General features: G+C 29.1%; 1 protein-coding gene across 2 annotated transcripts in view; it reads left to right on the top strand.

The window, feature by feature from the left end:
- Positions 1 to 18,260, top strand: part of LOC129966081 (partitioning defective 3 homolog) — a 119,852-nt gene that overhangs the window by 77,550 nt on the left and 24,042 nt on the right. For both annotated transcript variants that reach the window (XM_056080456.1, XM_056080455.1), the window contains exons 2-4: positions 13,654 to 13,758; positions 14,497 to 14,686; positions 17,402 to 17,547. In XM_056080456.1, coding sequence (XP_055936431.1) covers positions 13,654 to 13,758; positions 14,497 to 14,686; positions 17,402 to 17,547 — 441 coding nt within the window. The remainder of the gene's footprint in view (positions 1 to 13,653; positions 13,759 to 14,496; positions 14,687 to 17,401; positions 17,548 to 18,260) is intronic.

The raw sequence follows: 18,260 nt of genomic DNA, 5'->3' as shown, positions 1-18,260 counted from the left end.
GGTGGAAAACGAATTATTTACCACAGCATTATTTATTTGGTTGTTGTAGTGTGATGGCGTACATCATCTTCCATCTTTGACGAAAACTCATTGTTGCCGTAATTGGCGGACAAGTTTGCCCGCCTGCTTGGCTTCTTCGTTTCTGACGTATGACTTTCAAGTGACCGAAATGCGATGTGAAGCGAACAACTTTTTTTCCATTGTCTCTTTTTGGTGATCTTTATTGTTGATCCACCTGAAAGTATGTTTTCTTTATCTTTTTAAATTAGCGGCAAATTCATTTTAGACTTTCGATGGCGAGACTGTTTTGGAACATGGCGTGCTTGGTCTTTAAAGTGGCGTTTTCCTTTCGTATAATTAAAACTAATAGTGCGGAACCGTTTAGTTCCAAACGAGTGTATGATATAATGTACTTATATCGGCTTGTTTGTTGGAAGTAGGAACCTGACGAATATTTGGTTTTTAAGTAACATAAATGATGTAATGGAAGAAGTTTTTAAGGAATTTCCTACTAACATAGTCTAAAAATATTTTTTTTTCTGCTCGAATAAGACAAGTGAATGATTTTTTCCTTAAGGAAAAATGTCAAATAAGTGAAAATTGTGAATATTTGTAATACTTTTCTTTTAAAAGCTTCAGCAATTCGACAGTTTTTAGATGGTATTTTGGAAATGTAAGCATCATAAGTTTCTACCGATAGCAACAACTATTTTTAACAGCATAATTTTCTCATGCCATCAGATAATAACTATATAATGTGATTGAAACAAAATTATATTCATAAAATTCATTAGTTGCATAGGAAAAGGACATTTTATCGTAATAAGCATTAAGTACTGATTTTGATGAAGATAGTGTTAAATAGTTACTGTTACTTTAAAATGAATCAATTAATTTTCCTGTAAAAGCAGGAATTAATTATGTGTTAAACTGACTTGCATATTTTGCATTTGTGGATACGTCAAAATTTTTTAGATGAAATCTGTTTTAACTTTTCTGTTCTGTACAACTTATGAGCCATAAATTGACTATTTTTTTTCTCCTATATCCCATTCAGTGGAATATTCTAAAAAATTTATTGTCTGAGGGCAATTTTCATTTACCCCCGGGGGTACCTCCAAATGAGGATTAGAAGCTTCCGACATGGTGATTGGTTCTCGCAAAAAAGGAACATATTGCTCCTTTTTTAATCACTGGGAATGAGCTCATAATTAGTTCTACATTGAACTAATTGTGAATATAAATGCCATTATTTCTCTTATGAATATTCCCCCTCCCGGGGGAGCACATCGAAATGAGGATGAGATGCTTCCTGCATGGTGGTTGGATCTCAGCATCCTGGAGGGTACACAAAAAGGTGGGGATCTTGCTCCTTCCATCTATGATGGGACGTACTTCCTTAGGGAAGGGTTGTACCGTGGCCGGTGATGGCCCTTAAGACTCAACCACAGTTCCCGCCAGTGTTGCTGTTGTGGTGGTCCGGTCATTCAGTAATTTTTATCCGTGTGCCTTCGGGCGGGTTGGAGAGTCAGTGATATATATGACTTACCTATTTTCATTTCCATTTTACGTTAGAAATAAGAATTATTAGTGATGTTTCCACGTGAAAATTAGGTAACTCTTTAATTTTAATTTTTTAAATGTTCGTTATTTTTATAATTCACTTTTATAAATATAATGAGATCGTTAAATAAATTGTTCACAAATTTATTACTAGATGGCGCTACGAGTGAGAAATAAAAATTAAATTAAATTAGTAGAACTGATTATTAAGTTTTGTAAATATTACTGTAATGAAGAATACATAGATATATAGGATTCCAAAACTTTCGTACATCAGGAAGTGTGTATAAAATCGATTAATTTTTTTCCCTCGAAACATGAAAAAAGTCTAGTTTTGTAAAGCTTAATTAACATAGTGTGATCTCAGTAGAATAATGCAAATAGAATGGAAAGTAGAATAATGCAAATTGGTAAAAATAATGAGAAAATAATAAGAGTTGAAAAAGTCTTAAGTTATTTGAGGCTTAATCAGATTTGAAAATTTCTTATGAGTAATCTGAAAGTCGAATTCATAACTGCTGCAATAATAGATGTGTAGTTACAAATTTTATAGAAATTTCGGTGATAATAAATGTATTATTACATTATCATATTTTATTACTTTAATTCAGCATAATTTTTTAAGTACATACATAGAAACCGTAAAATCACTCCCCTTATTTTGTGTATCTGCGGCTAAATTTAATGAAGAAAACAAAATCGGTTTTCTTATACATAACTATGGCAGGCATAGAAAAATAAATTTCGCAATAAAATGGCGAAAAAAATGTCTGCGATTGGGGAAATTTTTGTCAATGTCAGAACAAAAATTGGTTACAATGAAGGCATGAAAGATGTATTATGCAAAATATTTTGGATGTTCGAGAGAGAGAGAGAGAAAATGCATATTTCAGAAATGAATGATACAGTATGTAACTCACATAAAATAATCCTTTATTGATCAACATTATAATCCTTTGACCCATGTGAAATTTCAGTGTGTGTTCTTCCCTCTTTACTAGATATTGCTCTTTCAACTGCATTCATATATATTGCTATCTTCATCTCCTGGTGTTTCCCATGGTATATATATGTAAGCATTATTGGTTAAAAAAAAGAATATATATATTGCTATCTTCATCTCCTGGTGTTTCCCATGGTATATATATGTAAGCATTATTGGTTAAAAAAAAGAATATATATATTGCTATCTTCATCTCCTGGTGTTTCCCATGGTATATATATGTAAGCATTATTGGTTAAAAAAAAGAATATATATATTGCTATCTTCATCTCCTGGTGTTTCCCATGGTATATATATGTAAGCATTATTGGTTAAAAAAAAAAGAATATATATATTGCTATCTTCATCTCCTGGTGTTTCCCATGTTATATATATGTAAGCATTATTGGTTAAAAAAAAGAATATATATATTGCTATCTTCATCTCCTGGTGTTTCCCATGGTATATATATGTAAGCATTATTGGTTAAAAAAAAGAATATATATATTGCTATCTTCATCTCCTGGTGTTTCCCATGGTATATATATGTAAGCATTATTGGTTAAAAAAAAGAATATATATATTGCTATCTTCATCTCCTGGTGTTTCCCATGGTATATATATGTAAGCATTATTGGTTAAAAAAAAGAATATATATATTGCTATCTTCATCTCCTGGTGTTTCCCATGGTATATATATGTAAGCATTATTGGTTAAAAAAAAAGAATATATATATTGCTATCTTCATCTCCTGGTGTTTCCCATGTTATATATATGTAAGCATTATTGGTTAAAAAAAGAATATATATATTGCTATCTTCATCTCCTGGTGTTTCCCATGGTATATATATGTAAGCATTATTGGTTAAAAAAAAGAATATATATATTGCTATCTTCATCTCCTGGTGTTTCCCATGGTATATATATGTAAGCATTATTCGTTAAAAAAAGAATGTGCTTATTGGACATTTTTCTAGCCCTTCAGGCGAAGCATAAGAATGTGTCGGCGTTTAGCCGATTCAGCAATTTTATAAATCTTTTCTTGAATTAATTAAGTAGAGAAAGTGGAATTGGATCACGAAATAAGAGAATATTTTAGAATGAAGTTACTATGGGCTAAATTAAGATAAAACCTTGGAAATTAATTAAATTGAAATTAAAGTTTAAAATATCATTACATATAGGAAATCTGTTTTCATATGTAGACCATTCATTGATTTCAATTCCAGTTGTTTGAAACCGAGAAAAATTGAAAAAGTCACATTTAGTACATATTTAATTGACTACTGATTAAATACAGGCGAATATCACAAAATCTTTTCATTAATGAAAAAAACTATCACACTATTGAAAATTTAGATTTTAGGGAAATAATAAATATAATTTAAATATTTTTATGTACATGTTTTCTATTGTTTGAAGCGAATATTGACCAAGTTTAGAAGATAAAATCTAGTCTACTAAATTTGGATCAATTTTTGTTTATTTTGCTATGCTAATTGAGTTAGGACGACAATGTATTCCTAACCTTATGTGCTCATTAGACTGCTCCAATTAATTTTACAGTACAATAAATAATTTAGAATTGATAAATCATTCTCTGTGTTAGTATTTTAATGCTATTGATAGGATAGTAATTATATTTCTCTGATCTACTAACACAGATATTGTTATTTAAAACTGAAATATTCAATTTCGAAAGTGATTATAATCTGAACACCTTATCAGGAACTTGATAATCAATCATTTTTAAAACAGGAATCTATTGTCTAAATGCATGCACTTATTGTTTTTTCTAAACATTGTTCTCATTTTTAAAATTATCTTCATCATTATAGCCATTTGTGAAAGGAAAAAGTTCGTTCGTGAGTCAATATCTCACTTTGCATTAAAGTAAAAAAATGCATATATAATGTCGATTGTACTGCTAAATCTTAAGGGATCTTAGCTGTACAATATATAGCTGTTATAAATAAGCTCAATTCGTATGAGTATACTGATTTGAAATCAAAAAATATTATTGATTAAAAGTATTTTTGAAATAAATTATTTGTTATTATTTCGATAAAAAATGCCTCATTATTTATTACGACGATAAGTTTATTATCCTTTCACTGACAAAAAAATCGTTTGGTTTTATATTGCAAATGATTTTGTGAGAATAAACACTTAGGCAATTCCGTAATGTATCTTTGCGTTTGAGAAATGCAAATATAATTCTTTGTAAATATATTTTCTTTGTAAATATAATTTTCTTTTATCTTTTATTCTAATATTACTAAGCATAAATTCTATATTTCTTCATTGTTTATAAAATTCTTTTTTTTAATCCCTTTTGGATATATATATTTTTGATAAGCAATTTCCAAAGACAAAGAATGTGCTGAAATGTAAGAAGAAGAAAAAGAAGGGGGGAAAAAACGAGGAGGTCATTATTAAACGAATATTTATAATATATTTTTGTCTGACGCTTTCCCCATTTCTTTTTATTAAAATGATTACGGAACTCAGAAATAAAAACGCATTTCTCAAACCAATTTCACTATCTCCTTAAAAGTCGACCTAAACTCAAAAGTCGTTGGGGTCACAGTGGCCTAATGATAAGATCTCGGCTTCGGGGGCAGAGGGCAGTTCGAGACCCGATTCCACTAAATATCCGTCGTTCATGTGGGTTAAACGACGTCAGTTAAATCTGACGTCGTTTGTGAAATGTCCTCCTACTGGTGTGGTCCGAAAGTTTGAAGAAGAGTTGCCAGCTCAGGTGTTCTTTATCTCACCAGGGCACAAAATTGCGAGGTTCGTTCCAAAATTGCTCTCGTGTTGTTTTCAAACACAATGTTTTTGTAACTAAACTAAAGTTCGCTAAACGTAATTTTGCTTGTTGGTTGTAATGTAGCTCGAAATATATTTTATATTAATACCTTTTCATCCATTTAGCGAGTATTTTGGAATAATTCTTGACACATTGACCTTGAAGTGGTGTAGTTCTGTTGCCTCACAGGTTAATACATTTCAATCGGCGATATTTTGTGGATTAAAATTGCACGAACAACTTATTTGAAAACGTCCCTTTTGAACGTATTAATACCCTTCATACCTGCATCTAATATATTTAAATTAAAATGAAAATCAAAAATAATTTGCATCTAAACTACAAAATATATTTTCTTCAAATTTTGCTCTAAATGCTGTTCAGCAAGAGAAAGGTTTTAGCGAATGTTTCTTGATAATTAATGAAATTCTTCATTTTTTTTTTATTGTAAGAGAAATGGTAATATTTTCAATCCGAGTAACGACAAATATATAATTTAATGGTAATAAAAATGTAATTATAGATTATTTGTTTGATGTACTGCTTACAATAGTTGAAATGTGTCGAATTGAAATGATGAATGGAAATTGAGGTCAGAATATACAAAAAAAAAAAGTGCTTAATTCCTTTTTGTATACTTTGATTGCTTTCATATCTTTGATAGCTATTAATAATAGTGTCGTCCCAAATAAACCCGTTATAATGATAACTGTAATAGAACCTTAACGTGTTTGTGAATGAAAAAAAAGTAGATGAAACAATTATCTTACTGAAGAAGTAGTGTGATTTATTTCAAATATTGACATCGTAAGGAATTAAAAAGGATTGGAAAATGGGAGAAAATCTAGTAGGTTGTGTTTCTATAATAACAATTACATAGTCATAATTTGTTTGTAATTTAGATTACGAATGAAATGGGATTTCTACTGCCTCATATTTTAACCGAATTGAACTATCGAAATTCTCTGTTGAAGTTTTATCTCAACACTGACCTTCAGAAATTTTGAAAATTTTCTATTTTATGTATATTTTCTATCTATAAAATAAATAAAAAAACTGATATTTCATTAATAATATTTAAAATATAATGTCCTACTTAAGTTTTCTTCATTTTATTTCCATTTTTTTTTAAATTTAATTTGTTGAAATTTTATGTTAAATTATGTTAGTATCCGTCCTAATGTTAGTTTTATTCTTTTTAAAATAATCATCTTTAAAAAACTTATAATTAAATAAAAATAGTTACATTTTTTTTAGCTTCTCACGCATGATGCATCATGCAATGAGAAAATAATGTGAATGTCAACTAATTCGAATTCGATATTTTGTTGAATTCGAATTTGTCAATTTTTGAAATCACTCCTTGCTACGCCATCACCCTTGGCAATCACTCTTTGAATACCAGTGACAAGGTGACACTTCACATCATGGCATTTTTTAGATCCTCCATTTAGGGCAGCCATTTGAGAACCTACAAATCCAGCATAATTCGAACTTACTCTTTGAACGTCTTGCTTGAGTACATCCTGAGTTAGCCGTCTAAACACTCTCCAAGCCTGTTCCAATCCAACTGCATCCACTGACTTGCCAATCTAAATAACATAGAACAATAGATACAGGTGTTCAACCATCGGCTCTCCACCAAGCTAAAACTGGGCGGTTTTCATACTAACGATTCGTTTATCGTGAATGATCACATTTTGATCCTCCTGAATCCGAGAAAAACTGTTTTGAGGAGTATGTCTGTTTGTCTATTTAATATTCTAAGAATACAATATCTCAAAAAATTAAAGAGCTAATGGAATTCTATTAAATATGTGATCTTTACCGAAAATTATTGCTTGTGTACATTTGTTCCTTGCTTGAATACATTTTGATTTTCTCGTCTAAACACTCACCAAGTCTCTCCCACTCCAACTGCATTTACTGACTGACCAGTCTAAATGGCATATAGAAATAAGACATCCAATCTTCGGCTCTCCACCAAGCCAAAATTGACCGGTTTTCATACTGACGATTCGTTTGGCTGTCGTGAATAATCTCATTCTGACCTTCCGGAATCCGGAAAAAAAAAAAAAAAAAAAAACCCTGTTTGGGAGATTATGTCCATTTGCCTATTTATTTCTGCAAATACGAAATTCAAGAAGACAAAGAACTCGTAGAATGCAGTTAGTTATGTGATCTTTACCCAAAATTATAAACTTTTATTGAATATTGGACTGAATTCTTTGAATGGAAGTTTGCCTTCTGTCTTTTTGAATGCAAGTACGGCAACTCCAAAATGAAATGAGTTATGTGGAATGAGATTTAACTTGCATTTTCATCACAAGTTGGGTATTGCAATATCGGACCAAAAGTTGAATACCGGTATTCGGTATTTTTTAGATCTTAATACCAGGATACCGGCTTTAATACCGGTAGTAGAAATTTTAGAAAAAGAAAGAACGCAAGTGCTTCTTTTTTTATTTGCCAGTTTTATTAGAGAGTGTAAATATCACAAAAAATAATTAGTAATTTATAAATTATAACAGTATGTAAAGAATCACAAAAAGTAAAGGAACATCTTATTTATTTAAATCGCAAAAAAGTGTAAATATCACTATTCAATCTGTGGTATTATTACAAATTTTTGAAATGTGATCTTAAAAAACATAATGCATCAATTGTACTGTCATTAAGCCTGGAACGTAATTTTGTACAAAAATTACCAGCTGTCGAAAATGCTCTTTCGGCATCTACGCTAGTTGGTGGTACTCTTAGCAATGCGCGATATACTTTTTCCAAGTATTTACCTCTAAATCCCTCATTTTCAAATAAATCGATTTCTCGTCCACATGTGTATTGTATTTTGGTTTGTTGAAAGTTTTCTATTTATCGTTAATTCTAATTTTTGTTTAAGAGACAATTCCTTTTCACTTTCGACATTAGTGCCATCATAATCTTCGATAACTGTACCTACTTCTTCTGAATGTGGATAGATTTGTGGGTAAAACATTTTAAGAAAATTTACTATAAACTTGATAAGATTTGAATTGGTTAGTTTCTTTTCTTCTTTTTCATTTTCATTTTTAAAATTATTATAATTATGTAAATACCGTAAGACAATTTCATTTATTCTTCATAATTTAATGTTTATATCTTATATTAAATAAAAATTGCTCTGAAATATTTTACTGTGCATTAATACTTTTTCCTTCTGTATTACTAATTATCTGTAATGTTTACGTCTCAAAAAACCGAGAATCTTGATTGTTAAATGTAAACATCTCCTCTTTTCATCTTTCCTCTCACCCCTATTTTTTCAAATTAAACCCATCCTAACGCTTGCGCAAAAGCGCGGACGGTTTTACAATCCGTTGTCAAAGAGTACTTTATATCTTATCTTGACTGTATGATGCAACTTTGTATTCACAGTTCTAATTAATTTCGCCCGTTAGGGAGACATAAAAACAAAAACTTATACTATTTTGCTTTGTTGGCGATCTCTGAACATATAGGGGAGACAATTTAAAACATTTCTAGTAAATACCGAAAAACCGGTATTTAAACTTGTGAATACCGGTATTACAAAATTGTACAAATGGCTCAAAATACCGATATTCGGTATCCCGGTATTGCAATCCCCAATCACAAGTATTACATATCGTTATCAAAGTTTTGATCAAAATAAATTTATGGTTGACTGCCTGTATTAATGAGAACGTGATATTCAAAAATGCAATTTGAAAGATGAAACTTGACGATAAGTTTAAATATCAAGATTGTAAATTTATACCAAATTTTAGATCCACTTATTCAACAGGAGCAAATGGCAAACTACATTGTTTATTATATTCACTCTTCGCCGAAGCTTAACTCAAAACGTACTATATTATAGAAATATATAAAACTATCAAAAGAAAAACACTCTCATTGATTTTGCTTAATATATTGAAGAATGACGACTTGTCGCATCAAAATTCAACAATATTTCAAAATATCTTTACCTTGATTAGAAATAAATTTTTCTGTCTTTGATTTTTTAAAGACAATTTTCCTCTATTTATTTCAAACTGTTGTTTTTCCACATTCAACTTTATTAAATGAACAACATTTTATCTCTTGAATTAAGTTACATTAAAAAGTATGTTTAAACAAATGTTTATTTTTATATACAAACAAACAAGAGTACCTTCCTTGCAAGTGCATTTAAATCATTATTCACCTTATTCAGTTAAAGTTGGAAGACCGCTTAAATAAAGATTTCAATGTAGGTTTATTTTTCTTTACTATTACGGAGCAATTCATTATTATTTATCTGAATAATACATGGCAGAAGACATCATGAATATTTTAAACTGCGCCCACTGAGAAAGAAATATTTAATTCTCACTGATTTCAAAGCGGAATTATGAGTATGGGGGAAAAAAAGTTAAAATAAATGGAGGGAGAAATTGAATTTCAAAATTTTATTCAAAGACATCGTAGCGTGCTATTGTGTTAGGCTTGATTCATTTATTTTTATTTTTAACATTTACTTTTAATTTTATAGCAAACTATAATATGTACAAAAGATTATCTATTATCTTACCACAGATAAACTCCAGTAAATAAATATATTTTAAAAAGTACTGTTGTAAAATATAAATATTTTAAAATTTATTGATATTAGATAAGAAGCATTATATGGAAATAAAATTAATATCACTAAAAGGCTAATTTTTAAAAAAAAATTTAATGCGGTGTAAAAATAATTTTTGCAGGATGATATATTAATTTCGAAATTATCGAAGAAAAATATTAATTAAATTTTTTTTAGTGATTTTTTTAAAATTGATTTTTTTTTTTTTTTTTTTGTTAGCAGCTATTACCCAAGGAATAACTGTGTGTCAAATAAGATAGCTCTAAGTTCCAATAGTCTGGGCAGTAGAGAGTTTTGAACGATTTGTTTTAATATGCCACCTGATTAAAAACATAGTATGCTAATCTGTAAACAATACCAGACTTTAAATAAAATGATAGGAGATGAAATTTTCCGTGTTTATAAGAACATGGTTGGGCCCAATACAGCTCGATAGCATCATGGCAGCATTAGAGGTTTTCTACATAAAACTGTGTTTTATGTGGGAAACTTAAAACTCAAAAAGCAGAATTTGATCAGAAATTTTTAGTTTTTTATTCCTTTCAATATTTTTTTGGGATTTGAAAAATTAATTAATTAGAAGAACAATTAAATAAATATTAAAAATGGATTTATTACTTTGAACTTCACGAATGTGCAAGTAAATTTATAATTTTGTCCTTTGTTTTAAACATAACAAAAGAATATCTATACATTTGATATAAATGACAGAAGAAAAAACTAGGAAAAGGCTTGAAGTTTTATAATTCGTATATGTTGCATACAATGGAAAAGATGACCTTATAAAGTGTTTTCTAAATATTATTAGATGCTTTTCCGTAATTAATGCTTTGACCTTCATTCCTTAATAAAGCTTTGGGAATTAAAAAGCGTTTTGCATAATAACCGAAGATATTGCTTCTTTATTAATGTATTTCATTCATTGTTTTAATCTCCACTTAATGTTTCTGTTTCTTTCTTTACGTGCAGAGAGAACTAATTATTCTACCTTATGCTTGGCGATTTAATAAAATGATGCCAATCTTATTGCAATAATGATAAGAGAGACTTTTCTTTTAATTTAATTTCTTTTTAATGATTGGTTTATTGAATACGTTATGTGGCTGAATCATCTTACAGTTTTTATTTTATTTTATTTTTTGTTTCTACATTTTATTCTTTAACTGACCACATACGTTAAATACGATGTAAGTAAGCGTCTTTTTTTTATGACACGCTTATATTTTAGGAGGAAATGAAATTTGTAACTTGATAGGAATATTTTTTACGCATTCTACATATGTAGCATTCTTTTATTTTTAATTTACATAGCAAGAAATGGCACAATGACTTGTTAGATTTCACCCAGTTTGCTAATCTTTTAATTAGTTATTTTCGAATAGAACATGGATATAGACCACTTAACTGTTTTTTTTTCCAACCTGCTTAAAAATGAATAGGCGGATAGTTGTATTATCTATCTATAAATCTGTATGTCTGTTGTATCTATAAATCTATGCTATCCAAAATTAAGTTTAAAAAATAAAAAAATTCCAATTTTTTCTTAATATCTTTCTTTCCATTATTAGCCAGTTTCTTGATCCATTTTCTAAATGTAATTTTGCTTTTATCCAATAATAACTGTTTTAATATTTTCTTTTTTTTATATTAAATGTAAATGCACAGCAAAATAAACATAATAAAAGGAGCTTTGGAAAACAAACTTTTGTTAGTAAATTAAATAATAGAATTAAAAAAATTTTTTAAATTATTTTTCAACTTTTTTAGTATTTCAATTTATTATTAAAAATGTTGTACTATGTTCAAATCAATTTCATTTCCAAATTACTATGTATGTGCAATTAAAATATACTTAGAGAAATCGAATTCTGAGAAATTAAATTTTAAAAATATTAAAATAATATACAAATGTCCAAAATTTGAGAAGTGGAGCACCAAGAAGTGAGTGAAAAATCTATTAAAATTTTATATACGGAAAGATATTAAATTAAAATAAATTATATTAATAGGAAACGAATTTTATGTAAACCCTTGAAAAACTCTAGATTGAATTTGATAATTATATTCGGCAACCTTTTAATGTATTTTTTTTTTCGCTGAGAACAAAATACTGTAATTTGATACTGAAAATAAGATTTCTTTTTATCTTTAAATTTAATTTAAAAACAAATTTTTTTCTGATATATGAAAAGAAAATATCGTAGTTTCTTTTTTATCTTAATTATCCTTCCATCTTAGGAACTTCCCAAAATAATTCTTGACGTTTTAAACCCCTTTCTTTAATTATTTATTTTCATCATCATTAGTTAAGATATTAATAATAATCTAACGGAAAAGTTCATTTGACCAAACGTGTACACCTTTTCATTAAAATTTCAGAAGAGATTGGAATTGTAGTAATTTTGCCGGCACTGATTACTTTTTCTGTATAATTATTCTTCTCATTCTTGCACGCAATATTTTAACTAAATAAAGAGTAGGTGGTTTAAGATAATATATTGCTAGATATTTTTAACTCAGATTAATTTAATTCAGATGAAATGATTTTTATGTATAATTACATTTAATTTTATCTGTAAGATATGATTAATTTGTTTTTTAGGGGATTTATTATTATTTTTTTTCTTCGGAATTATTTGGAAATAATAGCAATACAATCTGCACTAAAAAAAGTAATAACAAACTGAAATTCTGGTAAGATGACTGAAAAAAGAACATGATTTTGAAAGATACAAATAAACTGAAAAATGATACCAATTATGCGATTATGCCTATATTTTAAGTGGTGAAAATCGTGAAGAATCAATTTACACAGCATCACAATGTCATATCTATGATTCAATTATTGCGTGGCATCAAAAAGTTATCCTCGTGTTATCCCATCCTGTGTCATGCATTTTTTCTTTTTATAGTTGCGTGGTAGATTCCAAAATTATATTGGAACTGTGTATTTGGTGTTACCCATAGTTGCCATATCAGCATACATAGATTCATTAAAAATAAAAAAAAAATAAAAAAAAAAAAATATGATAACACTCTTACTTATATTTACATTCCCGTTTTTGAGATTTTCTTGCCGTTTCTTACATTTTTTGTAAATATATTCGCATTCTTCAATTCGATGCAGTTGTTTTCTTAAGTTGTTGCTTAAGATTTAAATTTTCTCCGTTTTACACCACTATTCCATTCGTGTCCTGGAAAATTGGAAAAATGTGGTAATACAGTATTAAAAAAAAACAATGAAATAAAATAAAATCGAGCAAATAAAACGCAAGAGCGTTATCTTACAAAAATCGCATGATTAAAAAAAATGTTATCCTAAAATTACTTTTACGCTGGTATGCCATCTGTAAATTGCGGCAAGCGGGATTCGACATTCCAGCACACACGCGCGCACACACACACGCCCGCCCGCCCGCTCGCACGCACGCATTTTATTATAAGTAAAGATACGCTTTTAGAGTTATTTGTTAATAAAAATAGTGTATGTTTTTATTACTTATTTGTTCCTTATTTGTAAAGAAAATACAAACTTTTACAAATAATGAATTGTAATGTACGAATATATATATATATATATATATATATATATATATATATATATATATATATATATATATATATATTTGAATATAAAGTATTCATTTTATTTATTTATTTTTTTTATTTTTCAGTCAGTGGATTCATGGGTAACGATTCACAATCTGAAACTTCTGAGCGATGGAGGAATTCTGGATCCTGATGATAAATTAAGTGATGTTGCGGATGATAGAGAACAGGTGAGCATCGCGCTTACTGAATTTTGATGCAACAAAGTGATTGCCATTATTTTTTTTTAATTCTTCAAATCAAAATTGATGTTTAAAAATGAATGTATTGATTTATCTGTTGAGTCTGTGTTCTTCTTTACAAAAGTAGGTAAATAAATCTGAGCAAATGCACCTTATAAAATCTGATGTTTTTTAAGACTAATATTATTCCTTTAAAATTAAATTTTATTTATAGTAATCATCTACTTATGCTGATGAACAAATATATATTATTTTGAGAATGAGAGTAATAAGGTTAAATAAGCAAAGTTATATATAATTTGTGTTATTTTCAGATATCTGCTTTTACAATTTTCTCAGTATTTGATCTAGTCGGATATTTTGGTTTACATTTAGACTATATTAAAGGCCCTCAATAAAACCTGTTGTAGATTCTTTAAATGCTTAAACGGTTCTTTGTTTATCTCATTTAATGCATAATAACAATATATTAATGTCTTGGCTATTAAAGATTTCCTTTCAGGATTCTGCTTACACAATTGTGTTTATATAATTTTCGATTCTTTTTCCAAATCAGAAATTCCCTATAAGTGATGATCATAAAAATTCTCAATCATATATGTGCAAATTGACGAACAATTTCACACTATTGAAATAGATTCATGGAAGTCTGAACTTAGTTCCAATGAATTTTTTGATTAAAAAAAAAGTTCACTTATACTTACAATATTATTATTATTATTTTAGATCACGGCAGTTTTTGATGAAGAAATATCATCATATCTGATGCACAATGGAGGTGATGGAACTAGTGCCAGTTCAGTTGGAACTGAAAGTCCGGACATCTTCCAAAACGGAGACTTGATATCAATTCCGCTAAGCAAATCTTCCTACGATGGATCTGATGTAGAAATTAAAGACGAAAAATTAACTTCAGGTATTTTTCCAACTCTAATCTATTCTGACATATGCATTTAGGTATTGATTTGTATGGTAGACAATTGGAATTGTACTATGGTAAATTGAAAACTTAAAAGTACTATGTTAGATTGGCAACTGAAGATAGATTGGCAGATGAAGTAATATCATGTAGACTGAAATTGTGCTATTCAAATCCATATCTTACTCTGAAAATACGAGATTAAGTTAAGAATTATTCTTCATTTTTGGAACGGAAGGTAAATTAGTGATGGAACTAACTAAAAGTAGCATGGAGATGTTATTTCCAGATATTGTGCAACGAATTTCACCCAGCGGCTCGAAAGCTTATCTATCCCTGATTGGAATTTGGTTTGGTGTTCCACCTTTCATGCACCGTATCTGTTAGGTTTTTTTCTGTAAATGGACGATTTTCGCATTTTTAAAAGGGTGTGATTGAGCACTTTATAGGATCGGATTTACACATTTATGTGACCTTGTCCCAAACAGATAATTATACATTCTTCCACCACGAAAAAAATTGATTTCATATATTCAGTTTAATTTTTAATTGATGTAAATTAGAATTGGAACCCTATTAGCACATGATATTGTAAGATATCTGCACGATGTTCGATATTCTGAATGCCGGCCAGTATCTCGAAGATGTCGTAACAATGTCGTTGGGCATTTTGTGCTAATAGAGAATTTGGTGCTAACAGGGATATGGCGCAAAACCTAAACTTGACCGTACTCATCAATGTAAGTAGTATGTATATATTCCCCATAAAACTGATTAACAAGTAAAATTTTGTTTTCTCCCAGTTAAAATATGAAAAGCATTATAATAGCAATAGAATTCTAAATTAAGATATAAATATCATAATTATGATTGCACAGATAAAAGAATTTCAAGAATCTTAAAAATTTATAGCCTTTATATAAAATTAATATATCAAAATTCAAAAATATTCCGTTAATGTTGTTTCCCTGCCAATTCACGCATCTCTAATGATGAACATTTAATATACCGCATACGATGAAAATGAAATTTAGGACATTGAATTAAAATTTATAGAACTGTTATCTTTTGCAACCTGACCACATCGATGCCCGCTCCCCAAACAAACGATGCTTGTAAGGTGGGTGTGACCAGTGCATAGTTTGATTAATTTGACATCTGTCCCTTGAACCGAGATGACAGATCATAAGCTAATTAATCGTCGTTTTATAAAACATATATGAAAAACAGTGAATAAACTGGCAAAAGATGTAAATGAATTCTCATTTAATATTGCAGAATTTTATTGAAATTTTTGGCATTTTGTGTTAGATGTACATTATATCACTAAAAATGCTACATAAAAAAAACTTTAATTATGCAAGTTTCACTTTTTTATAGGAACCTAAACTCTCTCATTATTTGGACCCCCCCCCCTCCCAAAAAAAGTAACGCTAAAACATTTAAAATTCAGATAATAAATCGAACTCAGAGTAAAATGAGGTACCACAATTATGGGCATTGAATGAAAGTAATAAAATCTTGATCCAAAATAAAGAGAGCACATTAATTGAAAAATTCGCCACAGTCAAATACATTGGAAATATACTAGGCATCATTGTATGCTTTACACGAATAAAATAATAAAGGTGCGAAGAAAAATTTAAAATGGCACATAGAAAGACATTTTCACTAAGCGACTTACTAATTAAAGCAACTTGCTTCCAGAAATTAGGACTGAGTTACTTTTAACTTACTAAATTTATATTTATATCCTCCCCAAACCTCTAACTTTTCTATATTTTATCATGATCAGATTTCACATGTTTACAATCTTATTGGTATTAACTCTTTAAAATAATATTATGACATAAGCTGAAATTCCGAGCAGCCAAATTTTATTATTAAAAGTGAAATTCATCTGAATCTATTAAATTATCTGAATGATCTGAAAAATCATCAGTCAATGATTAAAAATCATTTGATTTTATTAAATTGTTAAATCATCTGAATGATCTGAATAATCATCAATCAATGATTAAAAATCATCTGAATGATTGTTGTCACGACAGTATAGGATGAAATTGAAGGAAAAAAGCTGATGAAGGTGACTTAAACACCAGTGCTATTCAACGGGTTGCCACAGATCAGGTTCGCCCATAAGAGGTGCATTCTGTCATTGAGGTAGAAGTAACACACCAATGCTGTACTTACCAGGTGAACTTTCACCTAGCAGAAATTTCTCACTCACGAACTTTTGGTATCCCCTTAGTGAACAAGAGTATCTCCATAAAGTAAAATGAGACTAAGAATTTAAAAGTTGTTAAGAATTTATTAAGGTTTATAACTTTCCAAAGCTGGTAAAGATATTATTTATATTCTGATTCGGAAAACCAGAAGATTTTAGTAATTTGTTTTTATTTAATTTATTTTGCATTATTATATCGATGTTTTGTGCTGTTACATTGATTAATGCTACTACTGGGCAAATGAAAATTATTTTTCTCAAGTCCAAACGTGTTAAACCTAAACTGTGTACAGCTTGAAAAACGAGTGAATTAAGTTCGGTGCAATTTTGAAACTAGACAAATTTACTATTTAATTAAATTATATATTACAATGCATTACAAATACTTTGTAATTAGATTCTATTATCTTTGATCGTCATTGATTATTATATTTAAATGTTCATGTCAAAAATCATATGAATAAGATAAAAATTTTCCATTATAGGTCTCCTTCCCCTTCATGTCCGAAGAGGCAGCGAACCTGCATTAAACCGCCTTTCTCCGTCTTTGTTGCCTACAATCGATAACTGCAAGAGATGGTCTGCCGCTGTGTTAGCAATTGATGAATCCTATAAACGTCTCAATAGCGAAGTAAGCGAAACTTGTAGTTTTACAAATTAAATATGTTTTATACACGGTTTATTAAACTTGTCATTTGGATATGTTATTATTTTAAATAATAGAGAAAATTTACAAAACAAAGAAAAGCATCAATACATACCAGTTATGAATGATTCGAATATCTTATTTTTATAAATGCATCGACCATTGTTACGAATTTGTAATATTGCTTCGCAATTCGTTTCCTGGAAGGATGATAGTTTTATAAATTGCTTCAACGGATTCGTGTCAATCATTTCGATCTTGACGTCCATTGACTAATTTGGTGACAAAAATTAATGTCATAGAATATTCGATAATCTTTTGATATTTCCATTAGAACTTGAGTTCCGACGTTTTGTTCTAGAAGCTTCTTTACCTAATTACGGATACCATAAAAAATTGAGAGAGTCAATTGAGTTAAGCTCAGGCGAGTAATTGAACGAAGTCTTTCCAGCGAGATCTCTTTGCGCATTTTCCGCTATTACAATCGTTCATTGCCCGTGTGCTGCTGTTTACTGCAAATGCTGTTTTGTGTGTGCTTTGTCTGTGTTTTTGCTATTGTGTATTCGTGCTTCCGTACAGAATAAAGTGTCTTGGAGTTTTTACTGTACACCTACCTAAAAAAATTCTGAATTTTTCTGTAACGATATTGTACTCGCGTTAGAGAATAACGGGAAGGATCAATCACAGCTATCATAATA

The sequence above is a fragment of the Argiope bruennichi genome, chromosome 4 (genome assembly GCF_947563725.1).
Source record: "Argiope bruennichi chromosome 4, qqArgBrue1.1, whole genome shotgun sequence".
NCBI classification, from domain to species: Eukaryota; Metazoa; Arthropoda; class Arachnida; order Araneae; family Araneidae; genus Argiope; species Argiope bruennichi.
Note: the sequence above shows the minus strand (reverse complement) of the source record. Positions and strands in the feature narration are given on the sequence as shown.